Source organism: Balaenoptera borealis (genome assembly GCF_965194805.1).
Source record: "Balaenoptera borealis genome assembly, chromosome: 14".
NCBI classification, from domain to species: Eukaryota; Metazoa; Chordata; class Mammalia; order Artiodactyla; family Balaenopteridae; genus Balaenoptera; species Balaenoptera borealis.
This window is the reverse complement of record NC_138875.1, coordinates 34,185,453-34,210,966: the sequence shown is the minus strand read 5'-3', so window position 1 is coordinate 34,210,966 and position 25,514 is coordinate 34,185,453. Positions and strand designations below refer to the sequence as shown.

At 35.6% G+C, this 25,514-nt stretch overlaps 1 protein-coding gene across 8 annotated transcripts in view; it reads left to right on the top strand.

Annotated features, from left to right (window-relative positions):
- The window catches only part of PIK3C3 (phosphatidylinositol 3-kinase catalytic subunit type 3), a 164,386-nt gene that overhangs the window by 123,292 nt on the left and 15,580 nt on the right, over positions 1-25,514 (top strand). For 5 of the 8 annotated variants that reach the window (XM_082354205.1, XM_082354206.1, XM_082354207.1 and 2 more), the window contains exons 21-22: positions 3,344-3,418; positions 23,298-23,466. In XM_082354205.1, the coding sequence (XP_082210331.1) occupies positions 3,344-3,418; positions 23,298-23,466 (244 nt within the window). Of the gene's footprint in view, positions 1-3,343; positions 3,419-19,979; positions 20,291-23,247; positions 23,271-23,297; positions 23,467-25,514 lie in introns of those variants that run through there. The other 3 variants (XM_082354211.1, XM_082354210.1, XR_014234175.1) reach the window with 3 other exon arrangements.

Below are 25,514 nucleotides of genomic sequence, written 5' to 3'. Positions count from 1 at the left end.
TTCCATTATAGTTAAAGAATAACTTCAGTTTTCCTGAAACTCTTCTGATCTACTCTGTGCCATCTCAGATCATTCTGAATATTGTTTATATCCTCAAAATTTCTGAGGATCATCCTACTCTTGCCTCACATACCTTTTTCAGGACGTAATCTTTTATGTTTTAAGTGTTGACATTTGAATTATTGAAACACCCCAAATTCTCACCTCCACCATTTATATATATGAAAGAGAGAAAGATCATATGCTGTCTCACTTGACTTAAAAAACATTTATTGAAATGATCATCCAACATATTTATGACCTTAACACACTGAGGCAGGGTAAAAAGGCTCTTTTTCATACATTTTCCACTTCCATTGGAAAATAATCCAGTAATAACAATGAAATATTACTGAGAAATCAAATTTGATGATAAAGAGTAGTGTATAAAAACATCTTGTTTTATCAGTAGAGACAGGCATAATTCATACATGTCTAGTTACATGAAAATTTTAGGTCAAAAATACTGTTGCTGTATATGTGAATCATTACTTTCATAGAGATAGCTAAACAACTTGAAACAAAGTAAATAGTGATAAAAATTAAACTAATTGTAATTTATAATTAATAAGAAGATAACTAGTACCATGTAACAACTCAGATGCACTGATAACACAATGATGTTCTTTGTGAAAATTGCAGGAGTTTCAGCTATCTTCATATGCATATTATCAGTAGGAGTTTTGTATCCTTGACAAGTGGCAACCCCATTTCTAAGTGAATCCCTTATTAGAGAACTCAGTGTGCTAAGTTCTAATGTGTTCTCAGTTCTCTTTACCAATATCAGATTTAATATCCTTCAGTTAAGTCACTTACTAGTTTTTCAATGGAGAGCCTTTAGTCATTTGTGGAACTGCATATTTTGCAGCAGTTTTAGAGCAATGCTACTGCAAGTATAATCCAACAGCATTAGCTTCACCTGGGCACTTGTTTGTATTACAGACTCTCAGGCCTTTCCCCTGCTGTTTGGATCAGAATCTGCATACAGGATTCCCAGGGGATTCTTAGGTGCATTAGAACACTAGAGAGGGCTTTTCAAACTTTGATATATATAACAATCACTCTCTGGACACTGCCCCTGGAGACTCTGATGCAATAGGAATGAAGTAAGGCTTAAGAGTTTGCATTTTTAACAAGATTCTAGGTGGTAGTGAAACTGCCAGTCTGTGTATCACATTTTGAGTAGCAATGCCCTAGATCAAATGTCAGTCAATTTTTCCCTAAAGCCTTTCAGATAGTAAATATATTTATACTTTTCAGGCCAGGTGGTCTCTGTTGCAACCATTCAACCAGGCCATTATAGTGCTTAAGAAATATTGAAATAAGTGGGCGTGGCTCTGTTCCAATAAAGTTTCTTTATAAAATATAAAAACAGAGGGGGACCAATTTGGGCCATCAAGCTGTATTTGCTCATCCTTTATATAAATGACCCTCAAGTCCCCCAGTGGCCCAACTACCAGTTGCATTCAGCATCAGTTAACATAATCTAACTATAGTGGTTTACACACGTAACAGTTACTTTCTTTTTTGTAAGAAGCCCAGGTGTAAGCCATTACTGTTGTTGTTTTAACTCTTTCGGGATGTTAGTGTCAACCAAGGTCTCTGATTCCCTTGGTCTGCTCCCTCTATAAAAATGCTCACCACAAAACTACATTTGCCTCCGTCTTACTGGACAGGCCTAACTTCAAGTGAGGCTGGGAAATGTAGTCTTTTATGTAGGTGCAGTCTTGCCCCAGAAATCTTAGTTTGGTCTTGTTTTAAGGAAGAAGTGTACATAGGATATTGCGTTGTTGGCAAACTAGTAGTCCTCGTCACACTACAGACTATATTTTGAGAATAACTGATTTGTTTAGTCAACTGTAACTGATTTGTTACAGTTAAGTGAAAATTATTAGTAGACCAGTAATATGATTAGAAGCATTTTTTTGAATGATAGTATGCTATCTTTCATTCATTCTCTACATATGGATATATTTTGAAATATATATAATATATAATTTTATCTAGAATTAGGGTATGGTGAGTTATTCTAAACAAATATACTTGAGCTTAAATATCTTGTTGAATGTTACATCCATCAAAATAACCACTTTGGGAAGGAGGAATTACACAGAGTACAGTGCAAAAGTGGCATAAGCAATGATGTTAGAGTCTAACTTAGTTTTAAACCCCAGCCCAGTGACCTTGGACAATCCTGTTAACTTCTGGAGCCTTAGGTTTTTTCATTTGAGGGATGGTGATAATACTTAACTGACATCATTAAAAGCGTTAGACATGATGAATGTAGTGTGCCTAGCTAAGAACCTAGCCTTCAATAAATTGTAACTGTGTTTATAATTGTAATTGAAGATTAATCTGATGATGGATGTCATTGCTTAAGTCACTTTTGGACTTCCAGAATGGCCTTCAGAACCTGAATTAAATGAACTTTAGTATTAATCGAATTTAGACAGGATTAATTTGGTCATTAACAGGTGGTCCGATCTTTTTTCTACATAGTGTTTGAAATAAACATGTGTTTGTAAATACTGGCATAGTCATATGTGTGTTTGCAAGTTGCATTTGTTCTTAAGTTACTAATGCGAGAAACAGAACAGAAAAAAAACAGCTTCAAACAAGTGTTATTTGCTTAAATTTTTGGAGCACTTTCATCGTGCGCCAGGTTTCCAGACTTTAGAAGAGAAAGAAAAAGAGAATAAAGGTAGAGACAGTGACTCTGCCCCTGGTCCTGCTCATGTAATTTGTCTTAATTTAGAGGATTATGCTGTGAACTTCATACATGCCTTTACCACTCACGTGAATTCATTTGTTTTCTATCTGCTGGCACTTCAAGATTGTTTCTCTAAAGATTTTTTTTTTTAATTCTGCACTTACTTTTGTTATAGTATAGATAAGATGGTTGTGGGATGGTTGACTTCATTATGTGTGTTTCTGCAGACACATTTTTTTCACAGTCATTCTTAACATATATCTAATTTGAAATGAAAAACGATAGACACATGTTATAATTAAGGTTTCTGAAACCTCATTTAACTTTTGATTAAAGTGACTTTTATAATTTGACAGAATTTTACAGGACATTTTTTCTGTTGCAAATAATAATTTGAGTTTCAAGTGATAGCCTCTTCATAGAGTCAAAGATTACACATTTAATTTGAGAACTTAGGTAAGAATTCAGAAAGAGTAGTAATCAATTTGAAATTAAAGTAGCACAAACTGCTGTTGTATTCAGTTGTATGTATTACCTGGTTTGCATGTGTTTTTCACAATTCTTTTGTCTTTTGTTTTTGAACTGTTATTGCAGCTGGATATTGCGTGATTACATATATTCTTGGAGTTGGAGACAGGCACCTGGATAACCTTTTGCTGACAAAAACAGGTAACAAATAATGGCTAGTAGCAGATATACATTTTATATGCCAGTGATTTTTGCCCTGGAATCTACTTCGTAAGAAAATAAATTGCATAAGTGAATTTAAATTGAAGTCCCTTTATATGGTACCTTGGAAGGACATGTAAGGGAATCTCCCATCTCTTATAAGAACTGCTTTAGTAGAAATCCTACAGATGGTCATCTAGTCCTTACTTCTTGAAATGCCTCCTTTAGTGGGAAGCCCATAATGTTTGCAAGCAGTCCAATCTCTTACTGTACAGCTCTAGTTAGAATGTTTAAATGTTCTTTCTCTTATCAAACAACACTGAACTCACATTAACTTCTATCTTTAATTCTTTACCTTTTCCCCTTGGAGTTATGTGGAATAATCATTCTCATCCTCCTTCTTCCTAATAACTCCTTGGCCCCATGGCTTTAAACACCATCTCTGTGCAACTTCCAAACTTACTCTATTTCAGTCCATTTCATTAGCTGTTTACTTGAAATCCTAAATATACAGCTAGTCATAAAAGTTGTTTTCTTCCTCCACTACCTGCCTGATAAGCTGCTCCTCACTTGGTTTCCCCATCTTAATAAATAGTAACATCACCTACTCAGTTGTTTACGCCCCAGACTTGGGAGTCATTTTTAATTGCACTATTGACTTCATCTTACATATCGAATCTATTATCAAATTGTATCTACTGCTCACCAAAATAAATCATAAAGTTACCCCCTCTTCATTTCCACTGCTTTGATCCCATTTGAAACCACCAATATCTTTTGCCCAAACTGTATGATTAAAATCTGAACTCTTTACTGTAGCCATTGGGGCTTGCCTACACTAACAGGTTTGAATGTCTGAATGTAAAATCACTCCTGTCTTGGGCAAGTGTCCTTGTTGTTTCTTCTTCCTGGGAAGCTCTTCTCTCAGATCTTTCAAGACTTTGGTTAGTAAGTCTAAGATTGAATGGCATCTTTTTAGAGTAGCCTTTTCTAACTCTCCAGTCAAATAATATTTATATACCTGCCACCCCACTTCTCTCCATTACTCTCTATTTATTATTCTGTTTTGTTTTCTTTATAGCACTTATCACTAGCTGAAGGTATCTTTTTTTAATATAATTCAACAAATATTTATTGAGCACCTACTATATTTTAGGTATTGTTCTAGGTGCTAGGGATACCAAAATAAACAGGACAGAAATCCTAGCCCTCATGGAGCTTGTTGACTTCTTAATCATCACCCTCTCCCATTCCGGATGTAGGTTCCATGAGCTCAGGGACCTTGTCCATGCACCTTGCCACCGTGCCTCCAGAGCCTTGAACAATGCCTAGCTAAAATGTTTGATAAATCATTGTTGAATTAATGAATAAATATTTCTGTTCTTCTATGTAGCCTTTTCTTCCATATGCCAAATAATCCACGTTTCTTCAGCCGTTCACAAAAAATAGATTTTAAAGTACCCTTAAAATAGTCTCTCAGGTAAGGACATTATGTAGTTTGTTAGTATTCCTCCAAATTTTGATACCAAAAATTTAACATAATATATTGAGTGTAGCCTGACTAATTATTAATATAGTAACCATGTTAATTCATGTAGTCTGGAATTTCATATATTCAGTTTTAAATTATTGGTGTGAAAAATAATCTGGTAAAATTTGCATGTGGGAACCATGTCTATATCAACGCCAGGCAGTCCCTTTAATTACCAAAGCCTGAAGGAGTATAATCAGATTGCATTGGAGGTTCTTGCCAAATTTACTAATTTAGCAAAGGATATTTATAAAACGTTATGTTGTGTTTGGAAAAAATTATAATTTGGAAAAAGTTTTCCTGTGTTGTTTTCTTAGCTCTCTTTTTCAGTTGAATCTTTTAACCACAAGAATCAAACTACCAAAATAATTCCATTTTTTTTTATATTGTAATCATTTTATAACCACAGTGGAATTCTTTAATGTATAGAGTAACATTACATCTATAATGTTATATTCACAGATCTTACTTGTCTCTTCTTTTGGAAATTGATAAATAATAGACCGTTTTCTGTTGGACTTTGAGAACTGCTCTGTCTTGTGTGTGTCTGTGTGTATTGCTGGGGATACTTTAAGAGTAAGATTTGGAAAGAAAGGTCTACCTAATATACTTTTTTGGCCCAGGTCATAGATACTTGTGTGGAAATTGAATTGTAAAATTTCAAAAACAGGTTTTAAGCTTCTTGTCACCAGTTTTCCACTAGAGGGTGCTCTAAATTTTGTTTTAAGCTTACCTTAAAATGTGCTAGATAAGAGGCACATTCTCTTTCTTTTAAAACAGCATTTCTTTGAGTTATTTCTTCTTAACTGCCCTTTAATAATTTCATCCACTTATATCATACAACAAGCATTTTACATCTTCCTCACTAGGATAAATGTTTTAAATTTTTGGATTTAGTTTGAATGAAATTGGATTGTATAAGGAAAGACCGATTATGTCAAGACAAATGGAAGTATATAATACATTACTCAACTTCTAGAAATTTATAATGATTTATTTTAAAATGTTTGTGTGTCTACTCATTTTTTTTTTTTAATATTGGTACATTTATTTATTTATTTCGAAAGGGAACGCTATTTATTTATTTATTTTTGCCTGTGTTGGGTCTTCGTTTCTGTGCGAGGGCTTTCTCTAGTTGTGGCAAGCGGGGGCCACTCTTCATCGCGGTGCGCGGGCCTCTCACTATCGCGGCCTCTCTTGTTGCGGAGCACAGGCTCCAGACGCGCAGGCTCAGTAGCTATGGCTCACGGGTCTAGTTGCTCCGCGGCATGTGGGATCTTCCCAAACCAGGGCTCGAACCCGTGTCTCCTGCATTAGCAGACAGATTCTCAACCACTGCGCCACCAGGGAAGCCCTCTACTCATTTTTTACTAACAGTCCATATTGCAAAGCAGTTTCAAGTTATATTAATTACATATGTTATAATTAGACTTTGTATAGTTTAGACAACTATTACATATTTAAAATGAATTTTGAAGGTGTTTCATTGCAAGAAATAGATTTCAATGCTTGTACTTAAAAATGCCGTGAATATTATGAAGCATCTTCCATTGTATATTTTGGATCCATTGTGCCTTCAACACAGACCATAACATATTAAAAAACTTAGAACTTTAGATTCTCTTATATAACTCTCCAGTCTCTCAGTGTTGATGGAGCTTTTATTAATGATAAATAGCATTTCTCCCATTCTTCAAAATAAAATACCTTTTGTCTTCTATTCTCATTTTCCAGCTTGGGCAGGTTTGTGTGTGTGTGTGTGTGTGTGTGTGTGTTTGTTTGTTTTTCTTGGGCAGGTTTAGATGGTTTGGAATTGTAATCAGAGTACTACTGATTTGTCAGTGCCCAGTTCCCTGGTATGAGAGATGGAACAGAGAGGAAGGAGACACCCAGATTTCATTTCACTGTGGTCTTTTGGGGATTCACCCTAAATACACACTGTTCCACCTGTAAATATAGATGAGACAGAAAAGGGTCAGACTAAGAACTTCAGGAATGTGTGGAGGAAAATGTTTCATCTCTTATAGAGAATTTCAAAATCTGTACAATGATAATGTACAAAAATGCAAAATATAAGTCTCAATTTCAGATTTCCCAGAAATTTTTTGCCCATGCTTTAATTGGTTGTGGATATTTTTAACTTGGTTGAAGTTTCCTCAACTTGTGCAGCAGAGGGCGTTGTGTATCTACCACAAATGTAAAAGTCTGGAAATTCCTTTGTCAATGTTATAGTTTTCTACAAACATATTTGGGGTGAATGATATTTCACTTATTAATGCATTAATATATTATTTTGGCAAGAAACTACAAAATTTAAGCTGTGATACAGGATTGGAAAAAAAGTGAATTTTTTTCATAGCTGCTGTCCTTTGAGGAAGCTTTAAGAAGTTTATTCAGGATAATTCAATTGTGGCAGGGCTCAAATGAAATTAGACTTGGGTTTATCTCAACTCTTTGGAAAAAGTTTTGTTTTTATTTTTGAGAATTTGAGGGGGGGAAAAAAAGGACCAGTATAACTGAAAAACCTGCTGTTTGTTTATGGTATACAGACTTTATGATATAAGTAACATACAAAATTAATATGTAAATAACTGAAAAACATTCACAAAAGAGAAGTAGGAACTGGGTATCTGTGGTAAATGGAAAGTTTTTTGTAGGTCCTAAAGATGGCCTTGTTAACCTGGACTTATCCATTTATATAGTGAGAGGAGTGGTAGCTTGTTTGTCTGTGGTGGCACTTCAGAGTAATATCCTTTGAGCCTTTTGTCAGAAAGCTCAGAGGAAAGAAAAATAGTCATTTTTATCCTAATTGCACATTGCTTTCAATACATCTCCTATCCTGATCTTATCATTCTTTAATTTTATGTACAGTTGATTAACTTCCCTTTTTTTAATTCTGGGGAACAATCTCACATAGGAGTTAATATGTCAAGCTCTAAAGTCAAATTCTTTGCATTTAAATTGCCCCTCCACCATTGTATGACCGATCAAGTTATCTAATATATCTGTGTCTCAGTCTCTTCTTCTCAATGCATAAATAATAATAGAATCTCTCTCCTGGTGTGAGGGTTGAATGATTTAATATGGTAGAATTTTGTATTGTACTGAGCACATAGTAAACATTCCTTGTGGGCTAACTATTATGGTTTTGTTTGTTTATTTCACCACCAGGAAATAAGAATGCCTTCCTCATTTAGCTTATATACCTGTTATTTGTAATCATAATTTTAGAGATAAGAAAATAATATATCTCAAAAACTTTTTCCACCCTAAAATCCAAACTCCTGTAAGTTACTGCCCTCTAAAATCTCTTTTGAGTGGCTCATTATTTTAGTATATGTGCTTGTTTATTCTCTGGAACATGAGAGAAAGGAGTATAAAAAGCTCTGTGCATAGTAGGCACCTAGTAAATGCTTTGAAAATAAGTAAATGAACTAGGTGTTTTCATGTCATTTTAATCTATCCTCAGGGTTTCAGAAAAATCTGTTTCCTGTCAAAACTTATTTTTACTATAGATTGTGGATATACCATTATTTACCAGTTTGATTTGTATTTCTCAGTTGATATATGCAAAAGAGAGCCAAGCACATAAGACCTTCCCTTTTTATCCGTAAGTACTTTTTTAGTCTTTATTGATCATTACTTTATTTTTTTATTTTTATTTATTTTTTTTAAGAGCTAAGGGTCTGGCTTTTTTTTTTTTTTAATTATTAGCACCTTTAATTATTTTTTATTTATTTATTTTGGCTGTGTTGGGTCTTCGTTTCTGTGCGAGGGCTTCCTCCAGTTGCGGCAAGCGGGGGCCACCCTTCATCGCGGTGCGTGGGCCTCTCACTATCGTGGCCTCTCTTGTTGCGGAGCACAGGCTCCAGACGTGCAGGCTCAGTATTTGTGGCTCACGGGCCTAGCTGCTCCGCGGCATGCGGGATCCTCCCAGACCAGGGCTCGAACCCGTGTCCCCTGCATTAGCAGGCAGATTCTCAACCACTGCACCACCAGGGAAGCCCGATCATTACTTTAGATGTTGAAATAATGAGGACTTGTCTTCATGTGAATAATTTTCTTTTTAACATTATTTAAAACCTGATCTTTTGAAAGTTTCTTAAATATTTAGTATCAGGAAGTCAGTCTGTATGTTAACTGAAACCTATCATAAGGAAAATGTTAATTTTTGTAGAGGCTGCTTTTTTTTTTTAAGTTTGAGAAGAACATTGTATCTTCTCATTAGAGGTAATAAAAAATGATAAAGGGCTATACTTTTTTTACCTAAGGAGGTGCAAATTACTTTATGGATAGAGTAACTTAGACTGGGTCATGAAGAATGTGTTGGATTTGTATGGGATACAAATGGAGAAAAGCACACATTCCAGTAAAATATCCAGAAGCTGAAATAAGCCATGCCTTTGCAGGTAATATATAGGCTGGTTAGAGAAATTTGATGTCAGATTATGGAGGAAAATGAATCTACTTCCTTTCAGATTACCTTTTATATGGCAAAGCTTAATTCAGTCACTGAAGTAAAACTGTAGATTAGGATAGTAAATTTTTTAATGTAAGTTTTATCAGATGATATATTCCTTAATATAAACACTGGGTAGACACTGTTTTGCTTCGAAATGAATAATTTGGGGGGAGGTTATATTTTAATGTATTTTAAAGCATTCAAAACTTCATAAACTAAAATATTAAAAAGTTATTTTTATAGTAATCCCAGAACAAAAAAAAGTGTCAAATTTTAAGGTAATGATGTTGAACAGCACAAGGAAACTATAACCATTAGTCTGAATATGAGTTTTAATTCATTTAGGTGATTCATCTTGCCACTGTCCCCTCCACGATGACCTGACTGAGGCTGAGAGTTGTATTAGTCAGTATAAGGTAGATCAGAAGTCCTCAAGCTTCTGAGTATATTAGAATCAAGAGAGCCAGTTAAAATACAGATTGCTGGGCCCCAGGCTCAGAGTTTTTGATTTAGTAGGTATGGTAGGGCCTGAGAATTTGTTTTAATAGCAAAGAAAACGATCAGTAATTCTCTGAAAAGGTTATTAAGATTCTTCTCCTCTTTTAAAATCCATTTCTATTTAGAGGCTTGGTTCTTTCACTTCAATCAAAACAATATATCATAATAGATTGAAAGAAGAAACCAGTATGAGAATCCAGCTTCTCCTATTAAGCCAGACATTAAAAAGATGTGCAAAATGTAAGGCAGTGCCACTCTTCTCATTAATTATATTTTGTTTTGGAAAGTAGTTATTATTAATAGAAATCAAATTTATGTTAAAATGTTATTGAATTGTTATTTTTAAGCTAATTAATATTTTTAAAATGTCTCGGTTTCAATTTCAAATGTAGTAAATATCAATATAGGTAGTCCAACTAAGGCTTTTTTGGGGTCCTGAATAATTTGTAAGAGTATAAAGGGTCCTGAGACCATGATCTTTTAGAATTGCTTTTTGAAGGCCATTGTTTTTCATCTTCAAAGGGTTAATTACTATTCTGCTTCAGACATTAAAACAGTTCTCTAGAAGAAAAGAGTGTTTCAGGGAAAAAAACTTTGTTTTAATGACTGTAGGAAAAATGAAAATATTTAACAGTTAAATATTCGTTTTTCTTGAATGGAAATAAGACTATATAATCAGAGATACTAAGTAGACATGGTTTTGCCCCCTTTTCATTAGTTAGCTTAATGTTATCCCTGTTTATAAGAAGCCATCTTAACCATTGAATGTGAAGTGATAATAAATTATGTGAAACATTTAGCAGGTGATTGGAATGTCTATGCTAATCTGTACTTATGCATGACTTATTGTACTTTGTTACTCAAAAACTAGTTTTGAAAAATATTTCCTCATTACTGTACTTTTTAACTATAAATGAAAATACCTCTAACCAAGTATATCATAAGGGTTTAACGAATAAGTGTTGGGAGCAGTGGGAGTGTAGGTGTAGGGAGCATTTTTAATTCTAAAATATAAGTTCCATTGTATCAATAAATAGTTATTCACAGCCTTCTTTTTTTCTAGGTTTTGTGGTAGGGCAACAGGAAAGATATAACATTCATGTAAGAAAGGCATTTTGGGGAAAAAAATAAAATGTCAGGTTATATACAAAAAAAATTGAGAGTGGGAAACTTACTGGGGAGTAGAGTGGCAGGGAAGAATTTTTGAATTTTCAAAAAATTAGAGTCTGGATTATAGGAGAGATTACAGGAGAGAGTCAAGTAGAAGGAATAAGCAGCAGTGTAAAAAATGGAATAAGTACAGTTTTGAGATTGGTTGCATTTAATTATTAAATAGACAAAAGGTAAATCAAAAAAAAAAAAAGAAACTCTACCACTAAATACTATTAGTTTTGGCAGTATCTAGTCTCTTTAATCCAAGAACTACAAATGTCTTCAACTACAATTTTAAAAATACATTCATGTCACTTATGCAAATAACAGGAAAATTTAATTAACACCTCTTACTTATTCCCTTTATATTGCAAGGCAGGGACAAAAGAAGGTAGTTACAGTCAACATTAAGTTTGTTTTATGTACACTTTGCCCCTTGACTACTGGGGCTAGGTTTCCTATTAAAAAGCACCAAGCCCATTAAATAAACTCCGTGTGATGGTTGATACCATTTGATACATGATTTATTAAGGGTAGCAGTTTTGAATCAAAGATTGGTCAAATAGGTTCTCTGCTCAGGTGGTGGGTATCAGTAGGAAATATATTGATAACAAAACATTATTTAAATAAATAAAACTAAGAAAGGTTTATCTGTACCTACGATATTGTAAGCTTCTAATTTCTTAACCTCCTGAAGGGTAGAATGGTATTTGTCTAACAAGGTAGATAATAAGTGGGAAGTCCAGGATGAAAATAAAGCAGAAAATGAAGTGCTTAGCTTAGTTGAACAGAGGATACGTGTTTAGCTGAAGGCAGTGAAACCTTTAACAGAAGTTGATCATGAACTTTTCACCAAATCATGAAAAATTCAATGATAGCATCCTCCCTTGAACCTTAAGAGATTAGGAGATGGTGCTTTCCCAGTAAGTACCAAATTTTCAAATTACTTATTCCAAAACTGATTTCTCGTCTTTGGGGAATCTTGGACTTCCCTTGGGAAATTGGTGAAGTCTGTGAACTTCCAAAACTACTGGTTTCATTGTGTTTAGAGACCCTGAAGTGCATTTTGGAATTCTGAAAATGTGTTTTTCAATCAAGAGTAATACGTAGGACTGTTTTAAACAGAAATGAAACCCCCTGTGTTGACATACTACATTTTATAATCTTAAATATGTACAACATAAAACCTGATCTTAACTTACTATGCATCTACTCATACATAACTGTAAAATACAGATTTATAAGTTAAATAGTGTTACAAACTAGCAAAATTTAACCTAACAATATTAATGTGACAGAGGAATACTGAAACTAAATTGCCACTTGCTAGTGTGAATATGGTATAGATAATATAGTGTGAGTTTCAATTCAGAGTGCTGTTAATGTCCTGTCCCATGCTAATATTCTTACACTACTTTCCTCTACTTGAACTGCTTCATAACCTCCATTTATTCCTGATGCTGTAATGTAATTTTCAAGGTACTCTGCTTCTGTTAGTATTAGCCTGTAACAATTAAAGTAGCTTTGCTGTTTGATACCAACCCAGTCAAAAACACTGAAATCACAGGACAGTATTAAGTAGTAAGATAGCAAGCATCCAGATGATCCAGACTCAGCCTTTATTAATTTCATTATAGATCTTCACAGAAATGAAGACACAAAAATTTTAAAACATGACAACATCTATAAGAACTATCAGGTTTCTAGAAGAAAATTTCTCACATCAATAATGTTATTAAAAGTTGTCTAAGCTGTAAAGGTGAAATTGAGATGTCATTGGTTAAATAAATGCAGAATAGCCACATTGCATGCTCCTGTATGCTAGACATTATCCTACCTTTCAGGACTATAACAAAAATAAATTGAACAAGGTTCTTGATTATAAGACTCTTAATGGTTCATTAAAAGTTTAGTGTTGGGGAGAAAGAGGAGTGAACAAATAATTTCAATATACACCTCAGCTAAAGTGTTTTGATAAAAATAGGTGAGGTAGGAGCCTCATTAATAACTGCTTACCAAACGCATGCTGATTTAGGTAGCTCTAGTGCGAGCTAGAGGAAACTTTTAGCTAACCTGTTACTGCCTTTGTTTTTTGGGGTGGGGAGACAAAACCACTTTTCAATTCTCCACAGGCTCCTTGCTATCTATATCTAATTAGAATTCCTTCTCATTTCACCTCCACCATTTGTCATTTACTATACTAGATATATCCAGATATATCCATTTAAAAAATTTCTTAAGAGACTATTGGGGAGGAAGAAATTTTCCTCTACCCTTCTAGTTTCTTCTGGCTGGTCTAAGAACTAAATTGACATGAGATTATTGACAGATTAACAGGAGAAAAACTAAAGTTTACTAACATGTATATGGGAGAGACCCAGAAAAACTGTGAATAACTCACCAAAATGGCTGAAACCCTCACCTTAAATACCATCTTTAGCTAAAGACTAAGGAGGATGTTGGGATAGTGGTTTGGGACCTCAAAGCAGGAGAGGCAATTGACAAGGAGATAGAAAAGCAAATGTTTGGTAAATGTTTGCTAGGCCATGCAAAGACAGTAGGACACAAAGGAATTTTTAACAAACTTTGCTAAGTTCCTCCCTGTCTGCATACATAGTTCATACTATAATAAATCTATGGTGATAGGTCCCTTCCTGGAACAGATCCTCTACTGACATTTTTTTAGGTAGCTGGGGGAAGGTCAAGTTTCGTCCTTTTGGGCCTTGATTGGTTTCAGCTCAAAAATAATTTTCATGCCAGAAAGACATTTTGGGGTGGCAAGTTTTGCTCCCCTATAAGACTTTAATAACCAGTTTTCCAGTTTGAACAGAATATTTTAAACCTGGTATATCTTTAAAAAAAAAAAAAAAAGATAATTTCAATAAATGGAAACCTGGTATTCAGTGCAATAGTTACATTGATGATGGTGCAGGGGAACAAAATTTGCTACCCCAAAATGTTTCTGGCATGCAGTTTCAAGCTGAAAACAATCAAAGCCAAAAAGCCTCTGGAAGCACCTTTGACCTTGCCCCTAACTGCCTGAAGAATTTAGATAGAGGGTCTATAACAGGAATAGAGCTATCACCAGGAATATCTGCAAAGAATACAGGCTAGGTGTGGTGGGCGAAACTCTTGGAGATTTAGAGTCCACTCTGTGTCCCATTGTCTCTGCAAGGCCTAGCAAACATTTGTTTCCCAAACATTTGCTTTTCCGTCTCCATGCCTTCCTCACGTTTGAAGTCCCAACTCCTACCCCAACATCCTCCTTTGTCTTTAGGTGAAGATGGTATTTAGGGTGAGGGTTTCAGCCATTTTGGCAAGTTACTTGGTTTTTCTGGGTCTCTTTCATGTTTACATGTTATTAAACTTTGGTTTGATTTTCTCTTAATCTGTCTCATGTCAATTTAATTCTTAGACCAGCCAGAGAACCTAGGAGGGTAGAGGAAAATTTCTTCCTCCTGGACAATGGCTACTTTTTCTACAGCCAGGTGATGATAATGTTTAAATCTCTGGTTAGTTGTCATTATGAGCACTCATTTGTAAGCTGTTGTTTCTCTTTGTATATGAATTCCATGTCCCAAATTTAGTACACCGTCTGTCAACTCCAGATAATTTGCAATATAGTTTTCTTTACTGTTGTGGGAAAATAGTGCCAGTATCTATCTTGAATTTTACTTAAATTTAATATTATTATTGCCTAAAACTTGGACTTTTTATTACCCAGCCTTGGCACATTTGAAGTTCTTTCTCATTTTCAGAGTTATATAACGTTTCCAGTTTAATGTATTATTTAGTTTTTCTTTGTTAAGAAAGATGCCCGAAGAAGTTGCAGAAAATAAGATTGCTTATCTCTTTAATATTTAATTTCACTAATTTTTGGCAGTTGTGATCTCAGGTATCAGGGACATTTTAAACATGTTTAAAATGTATTAATATTTATTTTTGAACAAAGTTCAGTATTTAAAATTTAGAGTGATTACTGTCTATCAAGTACTGTGTTAAGTATTAGCTATATTATCTCTTCTAATTCTTCCATAGAAGGTAATTATCAATATTAACCTGTTTTGTAGTTTAGAAAGTGAGCCTTAGAAAGGTTAAGCAACTTTATCAGGATCACATACCTGACCAAGTGAGATGTGAAGGTGTTTTAATAAAGGGCCATTATGCTCCTGACTCAGAGTGTCTGCCAGGGCATTACTGTTACCTGGGACTTTGTTACAGCAACTAGAGTCAGTTCCATGCCCATCTTTGTTTATGTTTCCAACAGTGACCTAATGATGGTGTATAAAGTTCACAGATAACAGTGTTAATGCTCAGAGAAAGGCGTAGACAGAAGGGTATGGCTTAGCATTTTAACTGGATAGAGTCACTATCAAAAAATATTTTGCAAGATGGCACAAGTGTGTAAAAACTCAATACATGCACCTCAAGAACAATGGCTTGTGCCATTGAGGGAAAGAAATCGAAGCTTCCCCCAAAATGATGGAGGATAGTTTTCCACATAAAACAGGTCAGAATGCATTACGAGATAAATGAGAGTGGACAGGTTGCACTAGGGAAATTTTGAGTTGGCTTTTTAAATGAATTCATTTCTTTTTTTTTTTTAATTGGTTCACATGGCTTTATTGGATGAAAATAAGTAAAAGGAGCAAAAGTAAGAGAGTTGTTAACAAGAATTTTTGCAAAATATTTCAAGCACATAGCTACTACATCAGTGAAAGTACTGAACAATTCGTTTGGGATAATGTTGAAATAATGCTCCTATAGTTATAATAAGAAAATAAATTCTGAACGTTAAGAAAATAAACCTCATTTCATATTTCTCTCTTAAGTTCTAATAAGGTAATGGCTATTTTAATTCATATCTATAAATGCAAATGCATTACACAGAAAAAATATATTTGTTGTAACTTATCAACCTATCTTGATCTCATTTATAACAACTGAATACTTGATTTTATTATTAAGATATTTTTTAAATAAATTCCCTCACTAAAATATGTGAAAGAATTATGATAAGCCACTTTAGGAAGGCTTTTAACTATTTGGGGTTGTTATATAATAATCATCACCATAATGTTTTAGAGATTCAAATTCTAAGGAAAAAAATAACTTGTGTGTATAAGCAAAAGCTTTTTTTTTTAATTTTCAAATTTTATTTTATTTATTTTTTTATACAGCAGGTTCTTATTAGTCATCAATTTTGTACACATCAGTGTCTACATGTCAATCTCAATCGCCCAATTCATCACACCACCACCCCCACCACCCCGCCGCTTTCCCCCCTTGGTGTCCATACGTTTGTTCTCTACATCTGTGTCTCAATTTCTGCCCTGCAAACCGGTTCATCTGTACCATTTTTCTAGGTTCCACATATATGCGTTAATATACGATATTTGTTTTTCTCTTTCTGACTTACTTCACTCTGTATGACAGTCTCTAGATCCATCCACGTCTCAACAAATGACTCGATTTCGTTCCTTTTTATGGCTGATTAATATTCCATTGTATATATGTACAACAGCTTCTTTATCCATTCGTCTGTCGATGGGCATTTAGGTTGCTTCCATGACCTGGCTATTGTAAATAGTGCTACAATGAACATTGGGGTGCATATGTCTTTTTGAATTATGGTTTTCTCTGGGTATATGCCCAGTAGTGGGATTGCTGGATCATATGGTAATTCTATTTTTAGTTTTTTAAGGAACCTCCATACTGTTCTCCATAGTGGCTGTATCAATTTACATTCCCACCAACAATGCAAGGGGGTTCCCTTTTCTCCACACCCTCTCCAGCATTTGCTGTTTGTAGATTTTCTGATGATGCCCATTCTAACTGGTGTGAGATGATACCTCATTGTAGTTTTGATTTGCATTTCTCTAATAATTAGTGATGTTGAGTAGCTTTTCATATGCTTCTTGGCCATATGTATGTCTTCTTTGGAGAAAGGTCTATTTAGGTCTTCTGCCCATTTTTGGATTGGGGTGTTTGTTTTTCTAATATTGAGCTGCATGAGCTGTTTATATATTTTGGAGATTAATCCTTTGTCCGTTGATTCATGTGCAAATATTTTCTCCCATTCTGAGGGATGTCTTTTCGTCTTGTTTATGGTTTCCTTTGCTGTGCAAAAGCTTTGAAGTTTCATTAGGTCCCATTTGTTTAGTTTTGTTTTTATTTCCATCACTCTAGGAGGTGGATCAAAAAAGATCTTGCTGTGATTTATGTCAAAGAGTGTTCTTCCTATGTTTTCCTCTAAGAGTTTTATAGTGTCTGGCCTTACATTTAGGTCTCTAATCCATTTTGAGTTTATTTTTGTGTATGGTGTTAGGGAGTGTTCTAATTTCGTTCTTTTGTATTTTTTAATTTATTTATTTTATTTATTTATTTTTGGCTGTGTTGGGTCTTCGTTGCTGCGAGCAGGCTTTCTCTAGTTGCGGTGAGAAGGGGCTACTCTTCGTTTCGATGCGTGGGCTTCTCATTGCAGTGGCTTCTCGTTGAGGAGCACGGGCTCTAGGTGCATGGGCTTCAGTAGTTGCGGCTCACAGGCTCTAGAGTGCAGGCTCAGTAGTTGTGGCACACAGGCTTAGTTGCTCCGCGGCATGTGGGATCTTCCCAGACCAGGGCTCGAACCCATGTCCCCTGCATTGGCAGGCAGATTCTCAAGCACTTCGCCACCAGGGAAGCCCCTCTAATTTCATTCTTTTACATGTAGATGTCCAGTTTTCCCAGCACCACTTATTGAAGAGGCTGTCTTTTCTCCATTATATATCCTTGCCTCCTTTGTCATAGATTAGTTGGCCATAGGTACGTGGGTTCATCTCTGGGCTTTCTATCTTGTTCCATTGATCTATCTTTCTGTTTTTGTACCAGTACCATATTGTCTTGATTACTGTAGCTTTGTACTATAGTCTGAAGTCAGAGAATCTGATTCATCCGGCTCCGTTTTTTTCCCACAAGACTGCTTTGGCTATTCGGGGTCTTTTGTGTCTCCATACAAATTTTAAGATGATTTGTTCTAGTTCCGTACAAAATGCCATTGGCAATTTGATAGGGATTGCACTGAATCTGTAGATTGCTTTGGGTAGTATAGTCATTTTCACAATATTGATTCTTCCAATCCAAGAACATGGTATATCTCTCCATCTGTTGGTATCATCTTTAATTTCTTTCATCAGTGTCTTATAGTTATCTGCATACAGGTCTTTTATCTCCCTAGGTAGGTTTATACCTAGGTATTTTATTCTCTTTGTTGCAATGGTAAATGGGAGTGTTTCCATAATTTCTCTTTAAGATTTTTCATCATGACTGTATAGGAATGCAAGAGATTTCTGTTCATTAATCTTGTATCCTGCAACTTTACCAAATTCATTGATTAGCTGTAGTAGTTTTCTGGTGGCATTTTTAGGGTTCTCTATGTATAGTATCATGTCATCTGCAAACAGTGACAGTTTTACTTCTTCTTTTCCAATTTGGATTCCTTTTATTTCTTTTTCTTCGCTGATTGCCATGGCTAGGACTTGCAAAACTATGTTGAATAATAGTGGTGAGAGTGGACATCCTTGTCTGGTTCCTGATCTTAGAGGAAATGGTTTCACTTTTTCACCATTGAGAATGATGTTTGCTGTGGGTTTGTCGTATATGGCCTTTATTATGTTGAGGTAGGTTCCCTCTATGCCCACTTTCTGGAGAGTTTTTATCAGAAATGGGTGTTGAATTTTGTCCAAAGCTTTTTCTGCATCTATTGAAATGATCATATGGTCTTTATTCTTCAATTTGTGGATATGGTATATCACATTGTTTGATTTACATATATTGAAGAATCCTTGCATCCCTGGATAAATCCCACTTGATCATGGTGTATGATCTTTTTAATGTGTTGTTGGATTCTGTTTGCTAGTATTTTGTTGAGTATTTTTGCATCTATATTCATCAGTGATATTGGTCTGTAATTTTCTTTTTTATTAGTATCTTTGTCTGGTTTTGGTATCAGGGTGATGGTGGCCTCATAGAATGAGTTTGGGAGTGTTCCTTCCTCTGCAGTTTTTTGGAAGAGTTTGAGAAGGATGGGTATTAGCTCTTCTCTAAATGTTTGATAGAATTCACCTGTGAAGCCATCTGGTCCTGGACTTTTGTTTGTTGGAACATTTTTATTCACAGTTTCAATTTCATTACTTCTGATTGGTCTCTTCATATTTTCTGTTTCTTCCTGGTTCAGTCTTGGAAGGGTGTACCTTTCTAAGAATTTGTCCATTTCTTCCAGGTTGTCCATTTTATTGGCATAGAGTTGCTTGTAGTAGTCTCTTAGGATGCTTTGTATTTCTGCGGTGTCTGTTGTAACTTCTCCTTTTTCATTTCTAATTTTACTGATTTGAGTCCTCTCCCTCTTTTTCTTGATGAGTCTGGCTAATGGTTTATCAATTTTGTTTACCTTCTCAAAGAACCAGCTTTTAGTTTAATTGATCTTTGCTATTGTGTTCTTTTCTATTTCTATGTTCTTTTCTATGTGTTTCTATTTAATTTGTTTCTGCTGTGATCTTTATTATTTCTTTCCTTCTGCTAACTTTGGATTTTGTTTGTTCTTCTTTCTCTGGTTCCTTTAGGTGTAAGGTTAGATTGTTTATTTGAGATTTTTCTTGTTTCTTGAGGTAGGTTTGTATAGCTATAAACTTCCCTCAGAACTGCTTTTGCTGCATCCCATAGGTCTTGGATCGTCGTGTTTTCATTGTTATTTGTCTCCAGGTATTTTTTGATTTCCTCTTTGATTTCTTCAATGATCTCTTGGTTATTTAGTAACGTATTGTTTAGCCTCTATGTGTTTGTTTTTTTTATGTTTTTTTCCCTGTAATTCATTTCTAATCTCATAGTGTTGTGGTCACAAAAGATGCTTGATATGATTTCAATTTCTTACATTTCCCAAGGCTTGATTTGTGACCCAAGTTGTGATCTATCCTGGAGAATGTTCCGTGCACACTTGAGAAGAAAGTGTTATCTGCTGTTTTTGGATGGAATGCCCTATAAATATCAATTAAATCTATCTGGTGTATGGTGTCATTTAAAGCTTCTGTTTCCTTATTTATTTTCGTTTTGGGTGATCTGTCCATTGGTGTGAGTGAGGTGTTAAAGTCCCCCACTATTATTGTGCTACTGTCGATTTCCTCTTTTACAGCTGTTAGCAGTTGCCTTATGTATTGAGGTGCTCCTATGTTGGGTTCATATATATTTATAATTGTTATATCTTCTTCTTGGATTGATCCCTTGATCATTATGTAGTGCCCTTCCTTGTCTCTTGTAACATTCTTTATTTTAAAGTGTATTTTATCTGATATGAGTATTGCTATTCCAGCTTTCTTTTGATTTCCATTTGCATGGAATATCTTTTTCCATACCCTCACTTTCAGTCTGTATGTGTCCCTAGGTCTGAAGTGGGTCTGTTGTAGACAGCACATAGATGGGTCTTGTTTTTGTATCCATTCAGCAAGCCTGTGTCTTTTGGTTGGAGCATTTCATCCATTCACGTTTAAGGTAATTATCGATATGTATGTTCCTATGACCATTTTCTAATTGTTTTGGGTTTGTTTTTGTAGGTCCTTTTCTTCTCTTGTGTTTCCCACTTAGAGAAGTTCCTTTAGCATTTGCTGTAGAGCTGGTTTGGTGGTGCTGAATTCTCTTGGCTTTTGCTTGTCTGTAAAGCTTTTGATTTCTCCATCGAATCTGAAGGAGATCCTTGCTGGTAGAGTAATCTTGGTTGTAGGTTCTTCCCTTTCATCACTTTAAGTATATCACGCCACTCCCTTCTGGCTTGTAGAGTTTCTGCTGAGAAATCAGCTGTTAACCTTATGGGAGTTCCCTTGTATATTATTTGACATTTTTCCCTTGCTGCTTTCAATAATTTTTCTTTGTCTTTAATTTTTGCCAATTTGATTACTATGTGTGTCGGTGTGTTTCTCCTTGGGTTTATCCTGCATGGGACTCTCTGCGCTTCCTGGACTTGGGTGGCTATTTCCCTTCTCATGTTAGGGAAGTTTTCGACTATAATCTCTTCAAATATTTTCTCTGGTCCTTTCTCTCTCTCTTCTCCTTCTAGGACCCTTATAATGTGAATGTTGTTGCATTTAATGTTGTCCCAGTGGTCTCTTAGGCTGTTTTCATTTCCTTTCATTCTTTTTTCTTTATTCTGTTCCACAACAGTGAATTCCACCATTCTGTCTTCCAGGTCACTTATCCGTTCTTCTGCCTTAGTTATTCTGCTATTGATTCCTTCTAGTGTATTTTTCATTTCAGTTATTGTATTGTTCATCTCTGTTTGTTTGTTCTTTAATTCTTCTAGGTCTTTGTTAAACACTTGTTGCATTTTCTCGATCTTTGCCTCCATTCTTTTTCCGAGGTCCTGGATCATCTTCACTATCGTTATTCTGAATTCTTTTTCTGGAAGGCTGCATATCTCCACTTCAGTTAGTTGGTTTTCTTGGGTTTTATCTTGTTCCTTCATCTGGTACATAGCTCTCTACCTTTTCATCTTGTCTGTCTTACTGTGAATGTGGTTTTTGTTCCACCGGCTACAGGATTGTAGTTTTTCTTGCTTCTGCTGTCTGCCCTCTGGTGGATGAGGCTACCTAAGAGGCTTGTGCAAGTTTCCTGATGGGAGGGGCTGGTGGTTGGTAGAGCTGACTGTTGCTCTGGTGGGCAGAGCTCAGTAAAACTTTAATCCGCTTGACTGTTGATGGGTGGGGCTGGGTTTCTTCCCTGTTGGTTGTTTGGTCTGAGGCAACCCAACACTGGAGCCTACCTGGGCTCTTTTGTGGGGCTAATGGCGGACTCTGGGAGGGCTCACACCAAGGAGTACCTCCCAGAACTTCTGCTGCCAGTGTCCTTGTCCCCACGGTGAGCCACAGCCACCTCCCACCTCTGCAGGAGACCCTCCAACACTAGCAGGTAGGTCTGGTTCAGTCTCCGCAGGGTCACTGCTCCTTCCCCTGGGTCCTGATCCGCCCACTACTTTGTGTGTGCCCTCCAAGAGTGGGGTCTCTGTTTCCCCCAGTCCTGTCGACGTCCTGCAATCAAATCCCACTAGACTTCAAAGTCTGATTCTCTAGGAATTCCTCCTCCCGTTGCCGGACCCCCAGGTTGGGAAGCCTGACGTGGGGCTCAGAACCTTCACTCCAGTGGGTGGACTTCTGTGGTATTAGTGTTCTCCAGTCTGTGAGTCACCCACCCACCAGTTATGGGATTTGATTTTACTTTGATTGCACCCCTCCTACCATCTCACTGTGGCTTCTCCTTTGTCTTTGGATATGGGGTATCTTTTTTGGTGAGTTCCAGTGTCTTCCTGTCGATGATTGTCCAGTAGCTAGTTTTGATTCTGGTGTTCTCGCAAGAGGGAGTCCATTTCTTCATTCAACTATGAGTGCTTAGTATGTGCTGGAAACTATTCTGAGGCTGGGGAAACAGCAATATACAAAATGCATAAGTCCTTGCCTTGGTGGTACTTAGATTGTAGAATCCAGGGGGTTACTTTTAGTGTTATAATGTATGCCTACTTTATACCTACTTGTAAATCAAAAGATGCTTTATGAATTCAGTGGTGAATCATTCTCTAAAGTGAATGATCAGTCACATTCTTATATATGTGACCTATGAGTTTAGATGACTGCTCAAGGGTTTGTCTTCATGGGCACTATAGCTGTATTCCGCCCTTGACAGAGGTGAATACTGTGCTTGGTTTCCTAGTCTGCAGCTAATGAGTAACACAGATTAGTTGGAAATGATTCAAATGAAGCTAACAATATAATTTGAAATTTGGGGGATGTTTTTGAAGGTGGGGAAAATAGTGATAAGTTAAAGGAAGGATTTGTCTCAGGAATACTTAAAGAAATGATCTTCCTTTAGCATAAGAAATTTGCTACAAGATACTAATTTCTACAAATACCTTTAAAAGTTGTCCAGGCTTTAGCCATCTTTGGTTCTGGAGATCTAAAAGTAGGATTTAAATTTTAAAATATTACTGTGGGATGATTTTAAGTATAGTTTCATCAGAATGAATGCGAGCTGAAGGGAAATAAAATATGCTCTGAAGGCCACTCCCAAGCCTGGGGATACAGGATTAAACAATTTAATAGACTTCATTATGAACTAATATTCTTTATGAAGAGACACTGCTTTACCAATTGTATGACATCTATTTCCCAGTTCCTTAATATAAATTTCTGGAAACAAATGAGTTTCTTATCAACATCCAGGCAAACTCTTCCACATAGACTTTGGATATATTTTGGGTCGGGATCCAAAGCCTCTTCCTCCTCCAATGAAGCTGAATAAAGAAATGGTGGAAGGAATGGGGGGCACACAGAGTGAACAGTACCAAGAGTTCCGAAAACAGTGTTACACAGCTTTTCTCCACCTTCGAAGGTAAGTTGATATGCTTGACATAGAGAATTTTGGTAAATTCATTTCACAGAGCAAGAAAAATATTTGTTCAAATGTTTACATTCTTTAGCATCACTCTTTTTAGAATGACACAGGCAGCAGTATTTGTTAATGTACATTTGATGACTATTTTGATAAACAGTTTGATATCAAAGGAAAAAGACAGTTTCTTGCTTTCTCACTAATTATTTGACTGCTAAATCCCACCAAGTGGGAAGCTGGCGTTACACAAGAATGAAGCATTTAGCTCACTTGGAGTGATTAGTCAAATAATTTTTAGTTTTTAGCACCTTTATCAGCCTTAGTTTGGAGCATACTGAAACAATTGAAGAAAAAACGTTACATATGATTTTGTCTCTCTTCAGCACCTCATCAGTCATTCTGCTTAAAAAAAGTGTTGATTTTTTTCTCTATCCCTTTTTCTCTAAAGCCACTGTATCTCTGCTTCCTTCATCCACATTTACTTAGGTCTGGACATCATGTATCATCAGGAAAAAGATAAATTAAAAGTCATGTTTGTTAAATTCAGGACATGGCTCTAATGATTAGTCAAAAATGATGGATCATTTTATTCTAACTCCACTTTCAACTTAGCTATGCAAAATGAATATTCTTAGTCCACCAGAAAAATCCCAGCTCAGGAGACACCTGTATGCTCTTCCAGGTGAATATGTAACCAGTAGAAGTGAGTTGCCTATGCATGTGGGCCCTGTCTTTTCTGTCTTTGTAACCTCAGTTTATAGACAGTATATGTATGTTGAATAAGAACCTTCAGTATTTGTATGAACAGTTCTGCATCACATCTGGAGTGAGGCCATGTTCCCAGGTGATATTGATATTACTGGTCCCAGGTGAATGGCTGTCCTATATTAGTGAGTTTTCATCTTTGCAGTGGCTCAGTAGGCCTTCACAGTGAACTCAGTCTCGACCGCATGTCACAAACTTTAACGTACATTTTACAAACAGCTGCATTATTATCCTTTGAGTGGTAGAGTGGCTCAGTTTTACTCTCCAGAAATGCTAAAGGAATAATGAGAAGACGGGTGCCTGGTGGTGCAGAAGCACTTTCAGAGATGAAAGTTCCACTTTAATACCTAGGATTTTTAATTTAAAATAATCAGAGCCTACAGAAAGCTAGATGAAACTATGGTGATCTCAGTGAGGAGGCAGACAAGATGATATGCAATTATAACTAGAGAAATGTCCTAGGTACCCTATCTTTTTGAAAGCAGAAAGAAAACAATGTGTCTTATAAACTATCATTGATAATGGATTAGTAGCAATTCAGCAAAATGAGAAAATAGAGGCAGATTATTAGTATAGAGCCAAAAGTTAACTTTACTCACTACTAAGAAAAATCATAAAGAGATTAATCTACCTCACTTTATGTTAAGTCTTCATGAAAACTGTTTTATTTTTTTTTTTCAAAAATTTCACTGTTAAGATTAGCTAGACCCTAATATTTTGATAAACATTTATTTTTTAATGTTGTATTTTAGAATATGGTTCAGTTAGTAAAAATTTCTCTTAGGACATAAGAATTAACCAGATAGCCAAAAATTTGTTTGGAGTTAAGGATATTTGACACACTTATTATTAGAGTTTTTAGGTGTGACCAACTGTGTTCTTTTCATGGTTTTTGTTGATTGCTGATCAACAAGAAATCATTGAATAAACTGTGGACCACAAACAGAGCAGTCCCTTTTGAATTAAGTTATGAATGTTAGTTGTACAGATGCCAGAACACACTATATGGTGTGATTTTCATATAACAAAATACATTGTTATACCAATAATAAATTGGAAAATTTATTTTTTGAATACTCTTATGGCAACTCTTTAGTAATGCTAAAACATTTTAAATATTAAGTGTTCAAGGAAAACATAACTTCTCTTAATCCATGTTTATGCCAAACACCATGATAGACACTGATGACACAAAGAGGGCCTAAACTTTTCAGTAAAAATATTGAAATTTGGAATGCATTTTGCTGTAACAAGCAGAGTTCTTACATTGTCTTAGAGGATGT